This window comes from Neodiprion virginianus, chromosome 5, assembly GCF_021901495.1.
Source record: "Neodiprion virginianus isolate iyNeoVirg1 chromosome 5, iyNeoVirg1.1, whole genome shotgun sequence".
NCBI classification, from domain to species: Eukaryota; Metazoa; Arthropoda; class Insecta; order Hymenoptera; family Diprionidae; genus Neodiprion; species Neodiprion virginianus.
Window position 1 is genome coordinate 28,397,407 of NC_060881.1, and position 21,475 is coordinate 28,418,881.

Below are 21,475 nucleotides of genomic sequence, written 5' to 3' on the forward strand. Positions count from 1 at the left end.
AAGTCACAGAGTGTATAATATTCGAATGGCTCTACATTGCCGATCTCTCTTCGCATGCCGCTACCGCTTCAGACTCAACGAATTTTGATTTCGTTAGAGACACTCCGAACGGAGGAGAGTCCCGGAGGAGAGGTGAGTTTTGGGTGAAAATCCTGAGAGAGGATAGGGGACGAGATGTTTTTTCTCGTGTCTACCATCCGCTTATTTACTCATGTACTTTATGCATGATATATTGAATTTATCTATATATAAATATACGTATATACATACAGTTGCCGAACCATAGAGCAAAGCGAGCAAACAAAGTGGCTTTGTGAATGAGGAATGAAACAGAAGGGATGCTGCATGAGTATAAAAATAAAAAAATTCGTTCGCCGAGAGTGAAAATTTGACAGTGCGAATAAAGCAAAATGAAAAACCATAGAAGAACATGAGAAGGAGAAAAAAGAAGAAGCGGATTTCACACGGTTTCGAGACAGCACGGCGCGTTTCATTTTCCGTCATCATTTATCTCTGAATCTCATGCACTGGCTAACCCTTTCATAAGTCTGTATACAGCTCTCTGCAGCTGTGATTTCAAAAGGGGTATAATATACGTACAATAACGTGCGAAGTTGATTTTACGTTTTTGTTTGCGACACTCGAGGCGTTGTCTGGTGAAATAACGGGGAATCTTTGACGAGAAAAATATGCAGATATCCGTGTCGGGCAATAATGAAGAACGACAAAAAAAAAAAAAAATTCAGTGTCAAATGAAAGGTGTGCTATTTTCCCCCTTCCTCTTCTTCCTTTTCCTTATTTCCATCCTTTTCCAGAGTGTAAACGTATCTGAAACGCATTATTTCACGTCAACGAAGTTATAATTAGTTATAACTTATAACTTGTACCTCTTGTAAGTTATAACTGCAGGCTGTGGGGAGGAGAACCGTGAATATATAAGGGCTGGTAAAGAGCGACGAAAGTTCTCCGGCGATGTTGAAGCTGGATGGGAGGAGAGGCCTCGGCGTAAATTCCCAACAAACAGCGCCGGCACATCTCCTCCGAACTTTCTCAGTTGCCTGGGGACTGTCTTCTCACTAAGTATAGACATTAGCATACTGTTCGCTGTATTGCAATTTACTGCATTGCCAACTATATATTATATGTATATTGTGCGCATTATATCGTCATATTTATACACCCGTGCAACGGACGATACGCACACAGTAGCCTGTATAATTGCGAGAGTGCTGCAGAACCCGAGTGCCTATAAGCTATACGACGGTACCTCGGTGAACTTGATATGGATGAACAGAGTTTGGTTCTAGGATTGAAACAATCGCAGTTATGATTACCATCGCGGGTACAAGGACTATGATATAGACGCACGAGGCGTCGCTGCTGCTGGATTCTACTCGAGAGAATGTTCCAAGAAGGATGACCAAGCAGCACACTCGTCAAATTGTCGACCATAATTTGACTGATTAAAACCGAGATGATGTCAACAGATGAAAGATTTGACAAAGAATTGGCAGATGGTCGATAAGACGGTATTGTCACCACCTGAGAAGCGGACAATGACTGTCAATAAGACGAAAGTCGAAGATGAACCAACCAATGTCCTTAAAACCGTCAAGACCAAGCCAACGCCAAAGTGAATAATGGATATCGTATAGAACTCACCACGGTGAATGCGACAGAGTTCAAAGAATTTCTTGATTCTCCATATTTTGAACTTTTGCTTGACCATTCTTTGATGACAATGAGTCAATTTACAGTCGACTTGCACACTATTGACTAAACGTATGGTTGATGGGTAGTCAACTATTGGCTTCAGATACGACATTTTTATCAGTCTGCGATTGGTGGACTGCATTTTCTACTGGCAATAAGTCGAATGTAAGTCGAGCGTGACCTAGTTGAACATTATCCTGCAAGTTGAGGATCGAGCTTCTTCGCAAACTGATCCCCGTTTTTAGTTCAGTTCCTGGTTGCCTCGTCAACCCGACAAGTCGATCTTGCATCGCTTTTGCGACGCAAGAGCGAGTCGTTAGAGTCGTTGCAAATCCTTGGAAGATGCCCTTTTTGCTCCCCGAATATCCGCAACTCCCTGCAGAAAGCCCACAGCCGGCGCAGCACTAACTCAAGTGAAATCTACTTAAGTCCGTCTTGTTTTCACGCTGTCTTCAGTTAGTCGCCTAAGTCTTGGAAGCTTAACGGATACGGAGTGCAGCCCTGCGCTCCTCGCCGCCCGGACCGCTACCCGCTATCTGTATCCATAAAGGGTATCAAGCCGACCCCCGGCTTAGGCGACCCCGAACCCCTGCCGACCTCACCCCATATGCCTCCTGCGATATTTCGCCAAAATGAACCTCGAGGTACATGCGATTCAACCCAATGCGCCTGTAATGCGATTTCGACTTATCGCCGATCGATAAATGCTCCGATCACAGGCGGTTAGTCGGTCGTTCATCACAAAAAAAACAGCAACCAATTTGATTTCTGATCTTCAAGTCATGGACATCTGAGGTTATTCACCATCCATGAAGTAGGAGGTTCGGTCTGGACAGTTAGCATTTCTGTTGATGAAAATCTCTATTGGTAACATAACGTTGTTCTAAATTAGAACAGACCAGTGAAGATATGATTCGGTTAGTCAGCCATGTTTTTCAAACTTACGGTGCAAATGGACAACCCGGCGTGGATTCCATAGCGTCTCGTTGTTTTAGAACAAAAAGGTGATCAGTCGACCCTAAAAAAACGTAATTTCGACAGTGTAAATACGGTAAATTTTCAATGTCTGCGTCTAAACTGCAAACAGGTTCTCTAAAATGATGTCTTGTAAGTCAGCACCGGTTTATCCTGTCACTCACGCCTTGACGATTGTCGAGCAATTATGGTGTACCAAGGTTCCATCTCAGAGTGCATACTCTTAAAGATCCTACACACTTGGGAGCAGCTGCAGGCGAACCCGCCCCTCTAAATCCTAGTCCATTCCTGAAAGTATCGGAGAAATTTCAAAGTATTAGCACAGAACTCTTATCTCGGTGGGGCACACCTGGCCGACTCCTCGAAGCGGGTAGTTTACTCGAGATGCTGTGGCGGGTTCTGGGGGCACTTGGCGGGTATCTACGGCCGCGGTGCATAGATACGTCTGTGTACCCCGAGCGAGTACATAGACGTAATGTACGACTCTGTTCGAGGAGAACCGTATGGGAACTCGCGAGATCCAGCAGCTTCGACCACCGTCAGTTATGGCGGGTGGTAAACCCGCTCAACCAGGGGATGCGGCGAAACCAAAAGGAGCATGGCTCCATGGTATATAGCCGATACGTGGATGGCGTTCAACCCGAAGCTCACTGTGCTCTCTCCTCTTCTCGTATCCTGGCAACCTATTGGTTTCACCTTATCCAAGCCTCACCCCCATGCAGGCTGTTTCTCTCTGAGCTCACCTGCCTCTACCTCCATCTGTTTTGCTCCCCTTTTGCGTTCTCGTTGTTGTCGTTGTCGCGTAACCGCATGCCTAAGCTCTGGCTTAGCTCGGGCGGATGCGGAATTCGCGTTAAAAAAACATTCAGCTGGTACCCAGGCTGACTTGAAGTTTCACCAAGGGATGGAGCAGGCGGCCCGTTGGAATTACGTATTCATTCGCCCACGTAGAATCCGAGCTAGCTGGAAGCGGCGCAGTGTTGGAATGACATGCGCGAACTTGCCGGATCAAAAGCTGCAGAGTCTTGGCAGCTATTAGGTACTTGGCTTTCCAATTTCTCGGAAAACGGAGGTCGTAGTCTCATAATGCATTTGAAGATTTTCAGTAGCCTCTGCAGGAAAAATATCGAGAAGAGTCACGCACTGCGCATCTGTGCGTTATTGGCTCCGTGAAAATGACCTCGAATCTGTGTCAACCCTACACTTTTCTTCGCTAATGATTGTACGTTTTGTCGCGAGAATTCATTTTCGTACGTGCTTTCACCGGTGAACTACTTCGAATTGAACCTGGACACATTCCCTTATTTATTGATATGAACAAATGAATTGGTATACGAATCACGCCCGAACGGAAAAAAGCCAATTGTCGTTTTATTTTCCTTTTGAATTGCACGTCTCGTGTGGAGTAGTAAAAAAAAGGCGAAAAAATTCAAAATGTAATAGGGAAAGAGGAATAAAGAGGTGGATAGAAAGGTGTCGCCAATCGATAACAGAGATGATAAACTGAACAAAATAACAGAGGTAACCGTAACCATTACAAATTTTCACTCATCAGCTCGCTTGCCATCTTCTCGTAGTTTGATCACCGCGTACTTGGAGATTGCAGTGTTAATCACGCTGGCTTAATGATCACGTAAATAAGGAAGACAGGTAGTTGGAAGCAGTTAACTCAGGTGAACCCAGACACGAACGCCGTAATTATTAAATTCCGAAGTCCGTCCACCACCGTCGGTTCAACATCGCAGTCGATTCTGAAAGCGAATTGCGAATCTCGTGACTAATTAAAGTCCCACACGTCTAGAGCGGGGAATTATAAATTCGACTGGCAACAGATAGGTATGGACAGAAATAGTGCCGAGGGGAGGGTTGTAGCTGCAGTTGCAGCATACGGAGCATCTTTGGGAGCGGGTAGTAGTTTACCGAGTTAACCGGGGCACCATCGTAACTCGAAAGCAACGACCATTGCCGTCTCTCTCTCGAGTCGACCTAGTCTAGCCTTCCAGTCACTTAGTGAGCGGCGGCAGGTGCAGCGAGGTTGAATCGTTATTCGGGGGCTCAGACAGCTCGCGGAAATCCGCCCTACCGGGCTTTGACGGCATGCTTTACCACAATTCTGGTGACAGCGGGGTGGGACGAAAGTGTTGGATGAGAGGGGAAAATTTATTCCTTACTCTGATCCTTCGCGGCGCCTACGATAGCGCCAATTTCCTCCGGGGACGACGACTCCGGCTTCTCTCCAACCTTCGGCCACTGTAAGCCGGGTCGACGATAACCCGGTTAACTCTTTGAACGCTCCGAATCACGTCGCAAATCGAGACTTCCGGCTCTAATTTACCGGCCCGCGACCCACGCGCCGCGCATTTCTCAGACCCACATGCTGCACACCGTCCGAGATAACTTGCCCTCGGCAATTGTTTTTCAGTTTTCTTACCTTCCGCAGTACTAGGTTCGACCGGTCGTTCAAGTCGATATTGGAAAGTATCCAGATACGGGTGTAACAAGAAAGGTATCCCGGATCGATCTCTCCGATTTGATTTGTTTTCCAATGTGTTATAGTAGACTAAAAACTATGTGATACGTATTTCTTTTACACTATCTCGCCACCTTTTAAAAGTATGCTTCGCCAACACCGTTTGAAGTACCCCGGTGAGTTCATTAGCTTCGGTTGGATTTTGTGTCCGGTGATTAGCTTAGCACTGAATTTCTCCTCACGCGTCGACGTTCAAACTGTTTTTTTACAATTTTAGTATCTCCCAGGAAACCATGATCCTCAATTTGGCTGCAACGTTGGGGTGAAAAAAAAAATGTCCAGAAGTAAGGGACGCTGTGGAGTTGTACAGTTTGAACCCGTTGTAGCAGTTGAGGTCGTCGAGGCCCGTGGACGGGTGACAAGGGAACGGTTGAAAACCGTTTCGACCCAAAGAAACTTGAGCCCGGAAATACCGCACCCAAATAGTCACACCTCAGGCCGCTTCTGTTGTGCCGGACTCCAGCAGCCGCATTGTTAGGCTTAACGTATTTCTCCAACCCTTATCCACACTCTAAAAAATTGGCCTCGGCTTGGCATCGTTCGATTGTTATCATGCTCCACAACTTCATCTGGAACTGCCCTTCGCCCTTGGCTTCGTGGGTTTATAATCAAGACCGAGAAGAGGGGTGAAAGCAAACATCTGTCAGGCCTCCGATTGGCGTCTCAATCCTTCCGTTATCCGGATTCCAGGGCAGTTCTAGCGTTTGTTTGAGATCACGGGAACATTGAAATTGGTTCAATTGGAAACGAACCTCACAGCACTTTCCGTCATACCTTTCCATTATTTATACCGGATCTTCTTCGTTGACCTTGAGAATCGTCACCAAGGACTGACGTGTGATCCGAATGGCAGGAGAATCGGTTTGCTGGAAAGAAGACGTTTATGAAGCTCATAAATAAGCGCCGGGTGCCGGTTGAATCGTTCGGAGAGGGAGGCGCTCAGGGCTTCGGATGGTGAAAGTAGACTGTTCGCATCCACCTGGTCACACGAAGAAATGGCCTAAGGATCCTAAAACCAAGACGTGCACCGGGCGAACGGGGGTGCTTACTGTGTGTGTATGCGTACATATTGCCCACCTAAGGGCGGAGAGGCGGTTATTCCTTGCGAACCTTGAGCCGGCGAGCTGCGAGAGCATGGTAAGGAGAGGGAGGGTGGATGGCTACTGGTGGGTCGGCGGGTAATACTCGAGGGTTGTGTAGTTAATATTAACAGGCTGCTATACGGACCGCGCGTGGTACTCCTACGTAATTTCCTACTAAATGTACCGACGGCCTTGCCATACATATTTCAGCCTATGCAAATGTACGAAACTCAGCGACCAGTGTATTTAATATTTGCCGAGACTCGGTCCCGATCCAAGGTGCACCCCGACCCCAACCACATACCGAGATGCAGTCAACCGTCAGCTGAATGCCACTCTGAGAAATGCCTCGCCTTATATTATTCCACGTCCCATCACGCTCCAGGCATTGCTGAAAATGAGCGCGGGCAGTTTAGGCCGACCCGAGCTTTCAATTTTGAAAAAAGTTCGGAGCAATTGGAACGTCTGCAGGGGTCAGAATCCAGTACTAAAATCGATTTACCGGTTTTCTTCATTCTGTGACGTGATGTAGTACATCAAAAAACGTCAGACACGTACCGTTTGTCACTTGCCAATTCAGCCGTTGAAGGGGTGAAAAATATGACAAAATTTGGCCTCAAGAATTGATTTTTTGGGATTTAATGATAATGATGTAAGATTTTTTTATGAAACCAACTGGACATTGTTCACCATCAACAAACGACGACGTGCGCAGTGCTTTCACCATCCGGAGTTGCATTCCTTATTAATGACGGTAAACTTCAGGGTTGGTTTTGACCTCTTGCATGGCGAGATTGGCAGGTGAAAAAACACAAGTATCTCATGTTTCTCGACGTACTAGAACATATCGCAGAACGAAGAAAATCGGCGAGGTACACCTCGGGTGGTTTCCCTTGTCAATAAAGATATCGAAACGCTCTATTATATTTATAATCCATAAGGTCTGAGTTTGCGAAAGTAATCAGCACTGCGGCGGCGGCGGAGAAGGTGTCATCTTTTATTCGGCTTACCCCAGGAATAAGCCTTTGGGCTAAGGAGCCACGGTACTCTTGAATATTATATTTAATCCCTGGTAACAACACGTCTTGACACTAAACCAGGAGTGGATCAAGCGTAATGGAGACGCGAGCGAAGCAAGGAATGATGAGATTAATGAAAACGGAGACTGAGAGAGGGACGCGGACGCGAGTGAAGGGGAACGGAAACACGATCAGGGACTTCGGCGTCGCTGGCTTGTGCCTTCGGCGTTGTTGCAGCCCGTAGGGTCACCCCATGGGGCAGCGAAAACTGACCCATAACAGCGAACCCGCAAACAATGCCGACGGTCTTACACCCGCTACTCGAGCACCTAAATCTCCCGTGCTATTTGCCCCTCGGCATTTCTGGCGACAGGCTTTAATTACTCGCTGAAAAATTCAATCGGTTTTTCAGTGATTGTGTGTTTCTTTTTCTTTTTTTTTTCCCGTTTTTTTTTTCGCCAAAACGAAATAGGAGGAATCACACCCGAATCGCGATGAAGAGAGTTATTTCAAAAAAAAAAAAAATAAATAAATAAATAAAAATAATTTTTGTGTGAAAGATGAAACGCGGAATGGAAAGAGCGGTGTGTGGGCTAGGTCCCGGATGCTTTGATCTCGAATGAAGAATGAAATGAGAAAAAACTGCGTCACAATCAAAGCAATTTCAAACCGGTCAAAATACAGTCTGACTTCTGATTTCGTGTATTTGATATTTTTCTTCCATCGTTCATTCTCGACGTTTCTCATTTCTGTTTGACGTACTGCGCACAATTGCTTGTGATCCCAGTTTTTGATGATACATTTTTGGAATAAAAAACTACGGTCAGTTTGATCGATTGAGAATCCGCTCTAGCTAACTTACCAGTCTAATAGCCGGATGGTATATAATTAGTATAAAAGAAAGTCGGACGATTGAATAAGAATTCAAGTGAGTTTTGACAAAATATTGCGCATCTGACGTAAAGTATACCACGGTTGACCCGTAAACCGAATGGGATTGAAACGCGTGGGGACAAATGAATATTAAAGTGTATAAGCGAATGAATAAGTAAAGGAGCGAGTGGGTGGACGATAAAAGATACGGTCCTTTATATAGCGCGGTTCCAGAGTTGCCTCGCGGTCTTATGACTCGTGAAAACGTGCTTTCTTTTACCCTGAGAACATGAACGCGAAGCGAGTGGTCGTTGACGAAAAGCTGTAGGCGAGGATTGGATGGCGTATACGGTATGGATCCGGGAGCAAGAAGGAGAAGAACTGAGAGAGAACCAAGGGGTGAGACAGAGAGCGAGAGCGAGCAAGAGAGAGAGAGAGAGCGAGCGAGAGCGAGAGATACAGATGGAAAGGTAGATAAGTAGACACACAGACAGACAGACAGACAGACAGACGGATAGATAAATGGTGCATGGTGCGGAATAGCGAATAGATGTGTAACCGGCAGAGTATATTGACTGCAAAAATTTAGCTATATACATACGTATATATATATATACATAAATATTTTGTACGTATTAGCTGGGCTTGGTGAAAAGAGGGGAGGACGCGCGTCGCGTATATCCAACTACCCTTGGATAAACGTGTATTTGGGAACATTCATTCGTTCATGAACAAGTTTTTTGAAAACAGTGGCGTCGGTGATAAAAATTGAAATTTCAAGCACGTTTGTCTCGCCGCGGCGAGAAGAGAGACAAGGAAAAAGTATTCGAAAAAAAGGTTGTCACGTTCTAAATTGTTATTTTCTTTTCTTTTTTTTTTTGGTTTTTTTCATCCCTGTGATTCGCAGGGCTAAACAGGCGTGCGCGGAAAAGATGAATTTGGTATCTCCGGGGAAAAGAAAACGACGAAGGGTGCAAGCTGAAAGTTGAAAATTTGATTAAAAAGCGGCGCGTCATCCCCTCGCGGTGATGGAATCTCTCTCTCACCTGTGCTTGCGTCACCCCTGGGCTTCTGTTCGGCCCGTACGATCTGCTCCTCGTTGGTTGGCGGCCTCTCGGTTCGCCTTGGATACTGGGGGTTGTACGGTGCGGGCCATATAGTTGTCTGTCTTTTTGGCGGCGCGGGGGTGCTCTTACGTCCTGCAATTACACGAGGGCCTCATCCACTACGGGTTAACTAATTACTTAAGCTTCCCCAACCTCTACCCTCATATTATTGTACATTACAAACAACGCTTCTACGCCTATGCGTCTATACCTATACGTACGATACACATACAATTGCATTGCCCGTCCGGGCTCCGGACTCTTCAACCCTGAATCCTAATTACGGCCTCGTTTCTCATCTCCTCGTTTCTTTTCTTTTTTTTGTTTTTGTTTTTTTTTTCTCTCTCTTTACGGCTCAACGCTCTACGTCTTTTCATCAAACGCAACGCGCCCCGGCTTACTCGCGCTATTCCACACCATACAACGAGAGACAGACGGATGGATGGATGGATGGATGGATGGATGGATAGACAAAGGGTAAGTATAGAAAAAGGAAAATAGAAACTGTTGGAGAGAAATGTGACCATGGCAAGGTGGCTAGAGGATAGGATATTAGGCTAGTTGATATGAGGACGGCAGTTTGAACGATGCAGTTTTTTTATTGTGGCTGCAAAATATATCTTTGCATACAGTAGAACCTTGATTATGCGAGCCTCTGCTCAAAGAATGGATTTTTGGTGCGAAATATAGATGGTTGCTCGCTAAATAATGTGGAGCGGCTGTTCGTCAATTGACAATAGGTGACCATATAAAACGAAACTAATAAAATTATCGAGAAAATGTAAATTTGAACAACTGGTGAATTTGAAAAATTAACGACGGAGCCAGGAATCGAACCTGGAATCTAGCGATGCTTTACCGGAGACTTACTCCACTAGACCACCTAGCCGCCCTGACTCTGTTGTCTTTAATTTCTCTCATAACCAGTGAGTTCAAATTTGTTTTCATGTGCCCGATTTGTATGAGTAAGAATTTCTTCTCTGCATGCACGATGTAAGGAGACTGTTTTTTCTCAACAAATATTCTCTCGTAGATTAATGATTTGCACACCCGCATCTCATTTATTAGACAGCATTCTGTCTTACGGGCTTCTCATCGGAAGCGAAGGATTGAAAGGGGTAAACATAAACATCTACACACTACAGTCTCCTTACATCGTGCATGCAGAGAAGAAATTCTTACTCTTAATAAAATTATCGTTCGGTGTTTGAAAGAGGTTCAATGTGTATTTAAATGTTTAATGCTGACTGTTTTTATATTTGAATTTTTATTTTTTTTTTTATAAATTATTAGATCCCAAGATAGTAATTGCATTTTGGTTATCCGAATTTATGATCATCCGAACTAGGCTTGGTCTCGGATTCATTCGGATAATCGAGGTTCGGCTGTACTTTTTCTTAAAAAATAGTGTTAGGAATTAGGTGTGATCGATTTAGAATCAATTTTCGCACAAGGTCGCGCATTCCGTCAGTTGACGTTACGACAAGTCGTAGTGAGCCTACAGCGCAGGCGCAAGCGCATGCACGCGTACAAAATACAACATAACCTCAACTACAAAGTACAACAAGTTGATAAACCCATAAGCAAACATGGTGGGTTACGCATGGCGTTGACTCGCATCGTTAACGAATTCAAGAAAATATTTATTCTAATCTACCTCGGAATCTTTGAAAAGTTTTGAATTAACCGCTTGTCGTGACGTCAACTGGCGGAACTTTTCTATTGGTTCGTTTGGAAAGCTGCGCATTAGCGCACTTAATTCTTTACACTATGTCTGAAAATATACGTATATATCTTTCACTATGGCATGTTGTTACAAGTCGAAGCTCCCAAGTCTCTCTTTGTCGGTAGATAATCATAAAAACGATCAAACTACCATGAAAATACAAGTAAGGAATTAAATACCAACCGACTGAACACCATGTGGGGGGGTCAATTACGAATTGATACGGTCTTCGAAACTACGTTCAGAGAACTCTGAGTGGTCACGTCCACAATTACTATTCAGTAGTCAACAGTGTTAATAATTCCGAGATACTCTGTACCTATAATGGAAATTTTAGGCTCTGCCATTATACATATACCGGAGTCTCTAACAACTGTTCAACAATTGAATTTTTCATGAAGTGTGTGAGAATGAACTGTGACAATGGATAATGCGAACGCGATACCGAGAGCCTTAAAAATGGACAGCTGCCTCTAAGGATGGATGAATATCTTTGGACCCTTAATTCCAGTCAATTTTCTCTGACCGGAGCAAACATCCACGTGACTCAATCACTTTCATGCGTTTATTTAATTATTCAATATCAATCATTGGATTATAGTTTTCTATCATATTTTGCTTCGCCGCAGGAAGGAAGTCGGGAGTTTCCGTTCAGACAAGTCGGCGGGAGTTATCTCGCATGTAATTCTCAACAGGGAGGCAAAATACATATCGCGGGGTTAAATTCGCGCCTGCCTCAAGATGGGTTGATACACGTTCCGTCGTTATGTGTACTCTTGTATAATATTTATTCCGCACGGTGCATGCCACGTAATTGCCGGGGCTTATAACGAGGTTGTTAAGAGTCGGATTACAAAATGTAAAAAAAAAAAAAAAATAAAGATGTCTAAAATTTTAACACCATTCATCGCCGCCGGCTGTTTGTCTACCGGCGAAAAAATCCCCCTGTGGGCTCTTTCCTTTTTATCCAACCAGATTGAAAGTTTTCATCGCGATAATTCTGCACTCTCGACTCGGGTCTACTTCAACTTGACGCTCAACTTGGGGCCCATACCGCAATCTTTGTACCCCTGCAACTTTGGCGCCCGAAATAACTGGGCATCAGTTTTTTTTTTTTTTTTTTTATCTTATGTTGTCTCTTCAGCTTGTTCATTTTCTCGTACAGTCTATTTTTTTTATAACCGATACTTACGCAGAGTGAAGTAGGGGAAAAGTAAAGACCGAAAGAAACAGGTATGAAAAATGAAGATTGTACTTAAAGTCTAGACGTCACCATAAATTTTGAGCTTGATTTTATATGACGGTAAATATGTTCTTACGATTAATCCACCAAATAATTTCACGTCAAGTTCTAGACTGAATTTCCGATCAGTCAAGTTTCATTCAAATCTAATTATCGTAGGGATGAAATTTTTTTGAAATATTTTACATTTCTCTTACACCTTCGGACCACTCCGCGTTTCAGTTTATGACTCAAGTTCAGCAATAATCGGTCTCGATGAAATCTTTCACGATCGCAATATCGCAAACCAAATTTAAACGACGCAATGTTCCTTTCTAATCTTCTTTCAGCTTCCTAAAAAATTATTTTCACTCAGTCATTCCCCAATTCGTTTGAAACACAGCCCGTTTGCGTCGGCGTAAAATCGATGCAAACTAATTCATTCAGATTTCAATAATCTCTTAAGCACTCACGGGAAGTTCAGAGGGCCGTGTGGCGCTGGTTGACGAACGTATCGTAAATCGATTTCAGTCGACACGACGGCAAACTAGCTAATTAGTTACGAATCGGGAATTACGAATACCGCATCAAAGGCAGCGACTCGAATTTTCCCGCAGCTAGGCGTGCCTGCACAAGGCCTCGTTTCGCACGTGGCCTAATTAGGTGCATTTAAAATTCAATTATCTCGAGATGCGGCCAACGGCACGCTGCCACGCGATAAACCAACGACTCGACTAGCTTTGCTCCGACATAGAGGCTACAGCCACTCGCGCCAACCAGTTATTACTGATCGTTGCATACTTTCGTCATGCACTCGTAGCACTTTCACAATTCCGGCACACCAACGTATTGCACTCGTGCGTCTGGACGATATGGAAGGTTCTTCATAAATGCTGCTGCACCCCGTGCACGATACATTTCTGTTGTTCGGGAATTCATGAAATTTATATTTTTCGCTGATTACGTGTATATATATACATATATATGATTAATCGATCGTTTGTGATAAATTTCCTTTTATTTTTCACGCACATTTCAGAGTCTGTATCAATTCCATTTGAATCATAACTTTTACAATTTATTGAATAGTAAATACATGTGAAACGATTAAACTGAGAGGAGAGAAAAAGAAGGTATTACGTTCAAGCTAAGGGACTGAGTTCAGAGGGAACAAAAAATGCGAAGAACATACTTTTATTACATTCTCTTTCGCTCTTCTGGAGAGTCTGTAGATTGTACAAAAATCGTCAAATCAAGAAGACAAAAAAGCGAGTAAAAAAAAAATAAAAAATAAAAAATAAAGAGAAGCAGAATAACCGAACGAGCTATGTGATACAGAAGGAGAAAACAAATGTCGACGATCTTAACCCACCTGTTCCGCCGAGAAAGAGAGAGAGAGAGAGAGAGAGATAGATAGACAGATTGAGTTTATTGTGTGTGCATGTGTATGAGAGATAGATAGATAGATAAAGAGGGAAAGCGGAGAGGGAGAGAGAGAAGCGGACAGCGGTGAATTATCACGCATATCCAAACTTGTGAACTAACCTCATCCAGCGAGCCGAAAGACAAAAGAGAGTGTGAAATATGGTTAGGTGTGATTGCTCGGCGGGCGAATGTAATATATTCACATATTCTTAGCCCGGTGCAGAGACAGAGAGGGTGGGGAAAACGGCATATTGTTGGGACTTGGTAAGCTCGAGGGTGGTTGCAGGACGCGGGGGGGAAGGACGGCTGCGTTGAACGCGAGGGTGGCATTATACGTGTATGGTTATATACACAACAAAGCAAAGTTTCACTGCCGTATTTAAACTTTTATTTGAAAACTTTTTAATACTTTCCTTTTACTGCGCGAGGGGTTAAGAGCCGGTTGTTTGTGACCGAGAGAAAAGCACGCGAGGTTTTCGTCGGTGGTTACAGGCATTAGCCAGCTGGCCGTACCGACACACAAGAACCGAGCCTAACTGCTCTGAGGGTCTCTTGGATTACAAATATTTCTTTCTCTCTATGTTCATTCAAATCCGACATATCGGAGGTGTATCGCCATCTCGTGGCGAAAACTAAGCAACTTCAAGATGGCCGCATATTTAATTTAAAAACTCGTTTTTTTCCCAGTTTTTTAGGCTCGATCAACTTGATGAGGGAAAATGGAAGCCTGATAGCTGGCACGGGGTTATCTGTTCTCTGGTAATCGCGTGATTGGCTTCAAACGATCAGCTGATTACTCTTTCGAAGCCATATTGATTCATCACGCCCAAACGGGTTCGGTTGTGGTGCATAAGTGTTTTATTTTTCAATCACAACGGTGGCAGTAACGAGTAACGAGCATCTAGAGGGGTTAAACTAAACTCGAAGAAACGAAGTTGGCTCCAAGTGTCTTTCCTGATGCGCGTCCGCGGACCTGCGACACTTTAAACTTTCGAGCAATAAACGGGAAATAAAACCGCCAGTTTCAGTCGATCACGTCTGTGCACATCGCGGGTTACTGTTCATCATTGAATTTTATATCTCACTGGAATGAATTTCTCTCCGTGACAGCTGTGTACTAAGAATTTAACCTCGGAAAATTCATTATTCAAACTGAATCAATATGCTGCGGTTCGGTGCACCGAAAATCCTAACTCTCGAATGAAAATCGACTGATCACGGGCATCGGCAAGAGGAAGGAATGAAATTTGGAGTCCGACACGATAAGAATTAAACAATGAAAAACATGGCATCTTATTTATCAAGTGTACGATTCGGTTTGAATGATGAAAAACTTAGTACTGACGAAAAATTACGAAACGAATGTCATTCATCGTTCACCAAATAATGCGACGCAACGGAAATACTGGGATCCACTTTAACCGCGGAAAAATTCTACGAGGAAAATTTCATCAGAGAGAAGAGATAAAAATGCGAGGGAGTTGGGAGCCGCTGTACCAGAAATTGCAAAGCTGGCCTGCATGTAACGTATTAACAATGTAAAATATTGAGATTGGTTTTCGGTCGGAGCGGCTGGCGAGAACCATTGGGACCTGACCTAGACTGGCTATCTACAACCCTTGTTCGTTCCCTAACAACACACTTGCATACTGCAGGCGAGAATAACGCGATCAGACCCGTCCTTTGTTCGCTGTTATGCATTTTCCTGCTCATTACTTAGTAATTCCCCTTTTCTCCTTTCTTTTCTCCGCGCGACTTCAGGCAATAGGGAAGAAGTTTTTTTCCCCCCACTTCTTTGAATCGGAATTATTAATCTTTCTCGCGGCAAGCTCAAACCGAAAGTTTCATAACCAGAATATCCCCTTTTCGCGGGGATATACCCAGCCTTTTTAGCGTGCGGGTGTATCAGGCATCATCCGCGAGAAAACAAACAAAGACATTCGAAGCCACCCTCTGGTCTCTGATCCGCGTTCTCATCCGGCTTGCTAGTCTTTCAAAATCTAAAATATACGTCGAGGCATGGCCGAACGAGGCTAGGGCGAACCTGCAGTGAAAAGAAACTACGGAGTTTATACCGTTGTAACCATAACCGTAACCAAGTTTCTTTCTGAATTCTACTTGCGCTCTCTGCGGCCTCGCTGCAGTTCAGAAACTCAACTTTGCGTCTCCCTTTCAATTAATGGAAATGTTTACCGAGCTAATTTCAACGCCGGCGTTCTCTTCCTGCGGTTTAGCTAATTTTCTCGACTGTCGCGACATCCTTCCCGCATCTGCCACGCCCCCTGACTGCATCTGAAATACGGCGTGGAAAGGGGTGGGGGAAGCTCGAGTCTCAGTCATTCGCGAGACGCCGAACGATCATCATCTAACGCATCGCGCTGTAAAACGCGTACGCGCCGCCGACTATAAGCCTAGCTCACCTTCTTTATTCGCGCTGCTCTTTATCTCCGTTGCCTTTGGCGGTGCGGACGGCTTCGGTATCTCTGGAAAATTAAACGAAATATCGTGATAGTCGATTGTTTCGCATGTGTTCTCGAAAATTATAGAACTAGCTCTTTTTCAAGTTTTTAACAGTATACTTGAATAGTTCACAAGCCGTTGAAGAAATTTTTCATTCTATTCTACAGGTGAAATTTTTGTCTAATATTTTTTTTCTACAAAGTCCTGCGAACTGAGACTGTATACAAAGCAATATTTCAAACGATATTCAGAAAATACTAGCTAATTTATAAATTTCCCAAAGAGACTTGGCGTTCTGACGAAGAGTTGTGACTTCTCTTCCTTGTCTAAGAGAAGATTTCAATTTTTTTTGGTTTTCTCTGCATACCATTGTATTAGACGAGAAGTTTGATAAAGTAAATTCAAAAGGACGAAAAACTGAAAATGAAAAAAACTCTAGCCAGGCAATAATCTCAATGAACCATTCGTCGCAGATTATTTCTTCTCCAATGACAGGAAATAAAAATCTGTAGACATTCGGAGTGAAAAAAATTTACCGGGTTTGTCAATTGCTTGATCGTGATTTCTTCGTCATCGTACATCCGCAGACATAAATTATGATCAACTTACCGTACAGCCTGATGGAGCCCTCGGTTTCTCCGAGTGAATTCTTGCTGATGCATCGATAGCTGCCAAAATCGCCAGGCTGAAGATTCCTGATGGTCAGTTTCATGTCGGCACGATAACTGTTCTCCGTTGTTTCGGTTGAGTATTTTTTCGTTGGCAACACCATCACGCTGTTAAAGACCCAGTAACTTATCGCCCTGGGGTGCGCCTCCGTTTGACAGTCGATAGTAACGTCCGTTCCAGCCGGCGCTCCGACCAACTGATTTGGCACCCATATCATCGGCGAAACTGAAAGCAACGAATAAAAATTGTTGAAAAATGGAGAGCGTGAGGAGCTTGAAATAATTGAAAAAGTGGAAAAAAATGAAAGAGTGTGTTTTTTTTTTAAACCAAAATTGGGCTCAAATTTGATTATAGAAATTCGCAAATTTCATCTCTTTCGTCGTTGCCTATTTTTCTTACTGTCTTCTTTTTTGAGCATGCAGCCCGAAATTCCGTAGAACGGAAGCGAAAGAACCGACGTGTTTTAATTTATTCAAAGAGACTGATTTCTTCGAGCCTCGAGGCCAGCGCTGCTGGATCGGGGAGAAGTATGCGTTAATTATGGGTCAGCACAGAGCCAATCTGCGAAACTGTGGCTCACCGTTGGCACGCCGCATACCATAGAGCTAATATACAGAGACGCATAGCTCGCGCGTTTGGCATATAGAGTCCTTCAAGTCACTAATCATCTCCTACGACTTGTATCTCTCTCTCTCTCTCTCTCTCTCTAGCTCTCAACCATTGTCTCTCGACGTCTTTTGTCTCTACCGCCACATTTCTCGTCTTGACTATGTCAAAGATTGATTAAACACAGGAACGAAAGATCAAGAAGAGTTCCAATTTTCGAATTTCAATTTCATTTGTTGTTTATTTATTTTTTTTTTATTTATTTTCTTTTTTTTTTGTACTGGAGTGTGGATTCGATTACAGATCATACGTAGAATTGTACACGCCGATGTTTCATCGTCGTCAATATCCTGCCATCGAGACCAAGCGATTAACCCTCGGTGGGAAGATTATTGTTTTCACAACCCAGAAGGCCGATTTTTGCCGTTTAGTTTTTCACGAGTCCTTAACACCGTCTGACCCCGTGTATCAATTCAACTTCGCCTCTGGGTATCCGGAATATAATTTCCCAGAGGTCATTTCAGGGATATAAGAAAATCAGTTTCTCTGATCCCAAATACCACCCTTCTTCATACCTCTCTAAAAATTCTGCAAACGCGACTTCGGTAGAGATTTTTCTGGACTCAAACCACGTTCAAGAAATTGTACGAAGCTTTTTTTGGGTGCGGATATAAATTGACTCATAGTAATCAATGAATTTTGTCTCCAAAGCTTTTTACACAAGGTCCGATTAAACAACAGATTCGCAAATGGTAGAAAACAATAAATTATGTAGAGTATCATATGGTTACGAAAAAAGGTATTCAAATGCCAAAATAACATGACTGATTGAATCGAAATGGAAGTGAATCAATAAGTTGTTGCGCCTTGGTGAAGTTCAACGATTCCTGCAACTTTTTACATCATACTCGGCAGGCTGACAATGAAAGAAAATCTTTTCACATGGATTTTCTCATTGAAAAGTCTTTTATCAATTACTCGCGAAACTTTGAATTCACCCGTTCATTGCACATATTGTTCCTATTATAAATCTATTATACATATATAGACGACGATATCATCTTTACGTGAAATTTCGTTACAACCCACGATAAAATACCGATAATTATAAGCGTATGAAACGAGGCTGGGATGAAAAATTCATGACGAATCGTAAGAAAAATGCGAATAAAAAAAGATAAGAAGAAGAAGAAAAAAAAAAAAAAATCCACCAGGTCAGTAAAATTAGTTTCGTCGCCGAGTTTGATCAGATTTCATTCCAATTCCAATATTTCTGTGATATGTTTTTTCGAACTCGTACCGACACGGTTCCCGTCATGTTTTTCCTGCTACTGCCGTTGAAATTGGTGTATTTATTTATATATATACCTATCCTAGGCAATAGCTATGGCTGCCGGAGGAACGTCTAGATGCAGAAATACACGGAGGCGAATACAGTACACACGGTGATACAGCGCGATTATCTACTGCAAGCGTATTTGCATAATACGATAATAATCACGTAGCGTTGCGGGGGTGAGAGATTGAGAGAGAGAGAGAGAGAGATGGGGCTTAACGCCTGGAAAACTGGGCTAAGTGAGAGAGAGTCTGCACCGGATATCTTGGAGGTAATCCGATGCACGTCGCATTTCGAGGATGCAGGCACCTCCTCCTCGGAGTGACGGTAGTCAGTTAGGCAGCTTATTTAGCGAGAGAGATCCTTACACAGCGCACCGTCTTCCCCAGGGACTTTCTGCACTTCCACAATTCCCGACGATCAAGAACACGTGCAATGAAAATTTGCATTTAATCACCCGCTGATGTTCAATTTAAACAAAAGCATCGTTTCGCATTATTATCAATGAATCGGTGCAATCAAGCAATGAATTTATTCGATGATAACGGATCGTTTATCCGTTTACAAATATTTATACAACAAGATTTATCTCGAAATTCACAATAGGGAACCTGCATGCATCTGAAATCTCTATATTCCTCTATTGGACTCGAAAGTAGGATGAAAAATGATGAATTTTCCAATACAGTTTCTTTTTTCGAGCAACATTAACGCTGCGATAATTTTTTCTCTTACACTAATTTTTCTCGGTAAATTTGAACCGGCAACCATTTTTCTAGACCCCTCTATCAGCGCTACCAGGTGGCACGTTCGGGTACTATGCTCGGCTGTAAACATCGTCTGCTCCGAGCAAGTCGGAATCCTAACCTGCAATATTAATATTTGAAGCTCTGAAGCATAGTTGCCGTTGTAGAAATTGTATTTATCTATGTAAATAACTATTAGTTTGGCTAAAATAAAAAGACAACTATGGATCCATCAGCTCCGAAACCAAATTTAGATTGGTAGATGTATTGTTTTGTAGCATCTTGTAAAAATACAACAAGTTCAACTCCAGAAAAGATATTTATCCGAGTGCCAAATAATGTATTAAAACGGAAGGCTTGGTGCGATTCAAACTACATTTACATGGTGTATAATAAAGTTAGGATTCCGGCTTGCTCGAAGCAGACAGTGTTTACAGCCGAGCATAGTTCCCGAACGTGACATCTGGGGGCGCTGATAGAGGAGTCCAGCAAAATGGCTGCCGATTCAAATTTGCCGAGAAAATTTAGCGGACAAAAAATTATTTTCTGGCGTTAATATGGCTCGTAAAAAAAAACTGTCTTGGGGAATTCATTATTTTTCATTCTACTTTCGAATAATATTGAAATTAAAAAACATGCAAGTTCCTTATTGACGTATGATGCGAGAAATGAATAAAAAAAAATTTTTTTTTCCATAAGAAACAGAGAAAATTCTCTTACTCGTCAAACAAACTATTCGATTCTACCTGCGAGATCTGTAAATAAATTTCGGACAAATTTTTTTGCCAAAGCTTAAGCAGCGTGGCGAGTTTATTTAATCACGTGCAATCGCTTCGCAAATCGGACGGTGCCGAGCGTGTCTCGTTTTTCGATCACATTTTTTATTTTATTTTATTTATTTTTTTTCCATCGCCGCAGACTGATTACATATGCAAATAAAGTGACGTTCGATGCAACCGCGGTACGAGATATAGGGCAGATAAAATCAGAGTAAAATGTTGAAAAAAGAAAAGAACCGAACGTAATGCATGTGAGAATATTTTTCACCCCGACGACTGTACGCTTAATTCTTCGTTATTTGCGAGGCGTAGATATTCACGTACAACTGAGTGTGCATAAAAGCGTGTAAAAAGTGTTTTCAAATATAGATTTATCACTTTATCACGCGTCTGTCGAGCGTTGTTATAAATCAATCATCGGCGTAAATGGTACCTGCAGGATGGAGGGATATCTTTCACAGAATCACCTGGACTGTGCAACACGATTTTTCCTCTCCATCTCGCTTCGGATCTCTCATTCTTCGCAATATTACACAAAGTGATACGTATGTTCTCGTTGAGCAAACTGTAGCAGCCATCAAGGGTGTAAAATTCGGAAGGGAGTTGGACCACCTTGTGTAAAGAAATTAACACCGCAGAGTGTATAATTTTACTACACTGAGAAAAATTTAATTTGTTATAGTACCTAAATAAAAGAATTAAGTCAAACAAAAATTGCAACGCAAAATCAGTTTCTGAGGTTTACTCTACTTTTTTAGCTAAACAAAGCTTTAAGGTCAATTTATTCTTGCACAAGCGTTAAATTTTCGCAGCAATTGCAAGAAAATATAGAAACAGTGATCGTAATGAGAAAGAATAGCAACGAATAACAGACTAATTTTCGTGTATACATGCATGTATGTATATTACGAATATAACCTCAAAAATTTTGACAGTTGTCGGTGGCAGTTGTGCTCAACACGGACGGTTGTCAAAAATTCTTAGGTTAGATACATCGCGGCGTACTGTCATCTAAATTTACGACGGTTGGCCAGCCTGGAAAGCAGCCGCTTTCGAATTCTAGCGTGCGCGCATTGAATCTTAGCAAACGACGAATCGTGAGGTCGTTAAGAATTCACTCTGTGAAATAAAACTTGGAACAATGATGAAACAAGAAATAAAAATATTCATCTATAAGTCCAAAACTACCGAACCAATTTTGATTTTTG

At 42.8% G+C, this 21,475-nt stretch overlaps 1 protein-coding gene across 3 annotated transcripts in view; it reads right to left on the reverse strand.

Moving 5' to 3' along the window:
• LOC124304959 (lachesin-like) overlaps positions 1-21,475 on the reverse strand; it is a 193,282-nt gene that overhangs the window by 11,300 nt on the left and 160,507 nt on the right. For 2 of the 3 annotated variants that reach the window (XM_046763783.1, XM_046763782.1), the window contains exons 7-9: positions 16,741-17,025; positions 16,092-16,154; positions 9,239-9,391 (exon numbers count right to left, since the gene is read on the reverse strand). In XM_046763783.1, the coding sequence (XP_046619739.1) occupies positions 9,239-9,391; positions 16,092-16,154; positions 16,741-17,025 (501 nt within the window). The remainder of the gene's footprint in view (positions 1-9,238; positions 9,392-16,091; positions 16,155-16,740; positions 17,026-21,475) is intronic. The other variant, XM_046763784.1, reaches the window with a different exon arrangement.